The sequence below is a fragment of the Galeopterus variegatus genome, unplaced genomic scaffold (genome assembly GCF_000696425.1).
Source record: "Galeopterus variegatus unplaced genomic scaffold, G_variegatus-3.0.2 Scaffold295, whole genome shotgun sequence".
Classification (NCBI taxonomy): Eukaryota; Metazoa; Chordata; class Mammalia; order Dermoptera; family Cynocephalidae; genus Galeopterus; species Galeopterus variegatus.
Genome location: NW_007726406.1, coordinates 205167 through 207174, shown reverse-complemented (window position 1 = coordinate 207174; position 2008 = coordinate 205167). Strand labels below are relative to the sequence as shown.

Here is a 2008-nt window from a genome sequence, read left to right as displayed (position 1 = left end):
TTTTGGGTGAACAACAAGCTCTTTCCCCCTTATGTAAAGTAAGAATTGGAAACATCTGTGCCGTTGTTTTAAAGAAATGTCTAGAAGACCCAGGTCATTCTGCCACAGATTTATTCTTCTGATTTGTGAAATCTCTTTTTGCTTCGGCCTTGCTCAAGACCGGGTGACCAGCCCTCAACTCCCTCCTCCCCCGCAATTCCCTATCTGTGATTTGGGTAATTTCCTCTTGTGTCTTCCTCAGGCTCATATTGGCAATATCTTATCTTGGCCTCCCATCCCCCCTCTCTCCATTTCTGAGCTATGGCCATCACTAAGGCACAAACCCCCTGACCCCTTTTCCACCTGCACTCTGACCCTGGAGGTTAAGGGAGGTCATTGTGGCATCATTAGTGGCCGGCCAATCAGGCGGGCCCCTCCCTTCAGTGCCCTCCTGGTAGCACAGGAGTTCTCAGGAAGCTTCAATGGAAGGAGAGAGCCAGGAAGGAGGCCTGGTATAGTCCAAAGATGATAATTACAACATGGATTGTGTACATTCTCGCCCGGAAAGGTGTAGGGTTCCCCTTCCCACCAATAACCAGTTCGGTAAGTGGCTCTGGTGTAGCCACATGAAATTGTTTCTCGTCTACTTTCTCTTCCCTGTGCCCCTGCTACACTTCAGAGACATCTGACAGTGTATAAATAATGTCGAATAAGAGTCGGGAGGGGGAGGAACTGGGTCTGTAGGTCTTCTGAGGTCATCAACTTACCAATCTGTTCCAGGACATCGACGTTGCGGAAAGTGAGGCTATATCTGTAGTGCAGCATTGGTTGAGAAAAGTGAGTGAGAGTCCTCCATGGCTCGGGATCCGGAATGCTGGAGAGCTGGTCTCAGCGGGTGTGGGATCTGAACTCCCTTCTCCATTGAACTGGGAAACTCAAGTTCATAGCCAGACGCCTTCCTAGAGTTGAGTCCAATCCACCCAGATGTCCTAGAGGACCCTGGGGCTCGTGTCCTGGTAGAGGATGTGTTAGCACCACCACTACTCCCACCCTGCTTCTCAATCCTCTGAATTGAGGGGTTTCAGCTGCAGCACCCCCAGCTCAAGAGTGTCTCAGGAGTACCCTGGGACAGGGACAGGGACTTAGGGGTTCCCGGGACTTCTCGGGAAAGCAGCTTATTGCAGGAACAGTGAGATAGGAGTGTGTATGTGTGTTGCGATGGAGAAGGAAAAGGGGAAGGAAGAGGCAGACGTGGGATGGATGCAGATGACACTTGCAGAGGGAAACTACTCACCTTTCAGACAGAAGAAGAGGCTTCCCAGGACATAAAGAGGAAGATGTCCATCAACTGCCCTTCCCAGGGCTTAAAGGAGAAGACGTCCACCAACGTCCCTCCCACCCATGGCCAGGACGTACATGTGACCAGAGACATGGTAACTGAGAGCCTGGGACAATGCCCCTGGTTGTGACACAGGGCAGGGAGAGGGGAGAGGGCAGTGTCCCACTGTGAAGGACACGCTGGGCAGGAATCACGTGGCCCCCCACCCGGATGTCCTAGGTGAAGCACCATCTCTCCAAGTCTGATCTACTAGCAGGCCAGAGTCAAGAGGTCCTGGAGGAGAGGACAAGGATCCAGTTCATAAGATGGAGGTAAAGCATGCCACCTGCCCCTGTGAAGGCGGGGAGGGAGAGGGCTCAAGGCACCCACAAACCCACAGCTGCCTTCGCTGGAGATGCCATTTGCTTTGGCTGAGAAATTTCTCCGGGGGTCTTAAGGGAATATTTTTGATCTTCGGAAAGCCCAGCTCACTCCCGCCTTGTAAGATGACTTGAGGAGCTAGAAAGCTGTGAGATGCCATTTGCTTTGGCTGAGAAATTTCTCCGGGGGTCTTAAGGGAATATTTTTGATCTCCGGAAAGCCCAGCTCACTCCCGCCTTGTAAGATGACTTGAGGAGCTAGAAAGCTGGGCTTGTTCTCCATGTCTCAAATGCTTCTGAATACCTTTCAGACTTCTGTCTTTGTTGCACT

The 2008-nt window shown here is 51.6% G+C and overlaps 1 protein-coding gene across 1 annotated transcript in view; it reads left to right on the top strand.

Moving 5' to 3' along the window:
* Window positions 1–504: 504 nt before the first annotated feature.
* SPATA19 (spermatogenesis associated 19) overlaps window positions 505–2008 on the top strand; it is a 5532-nt gene continuing 4028 nt past the window's right edge. The window contains exons 1-4 of the mRNA XM_008567129.1: window positions 505–582; window positions 760–816; window positions 1281–1412; window positions 1538–1629. Coding sequence (XP_008565351.1) covers window positions 505–582; window positions 760–816; window positions 1281–1412; window positions 1538–1629 — 359 coding nt within the window. The remainder of the gene's footprint in view (window positions 583–759; window positions 817–1280; window positions 1413–1537; window positions 1630–2008) is intronic.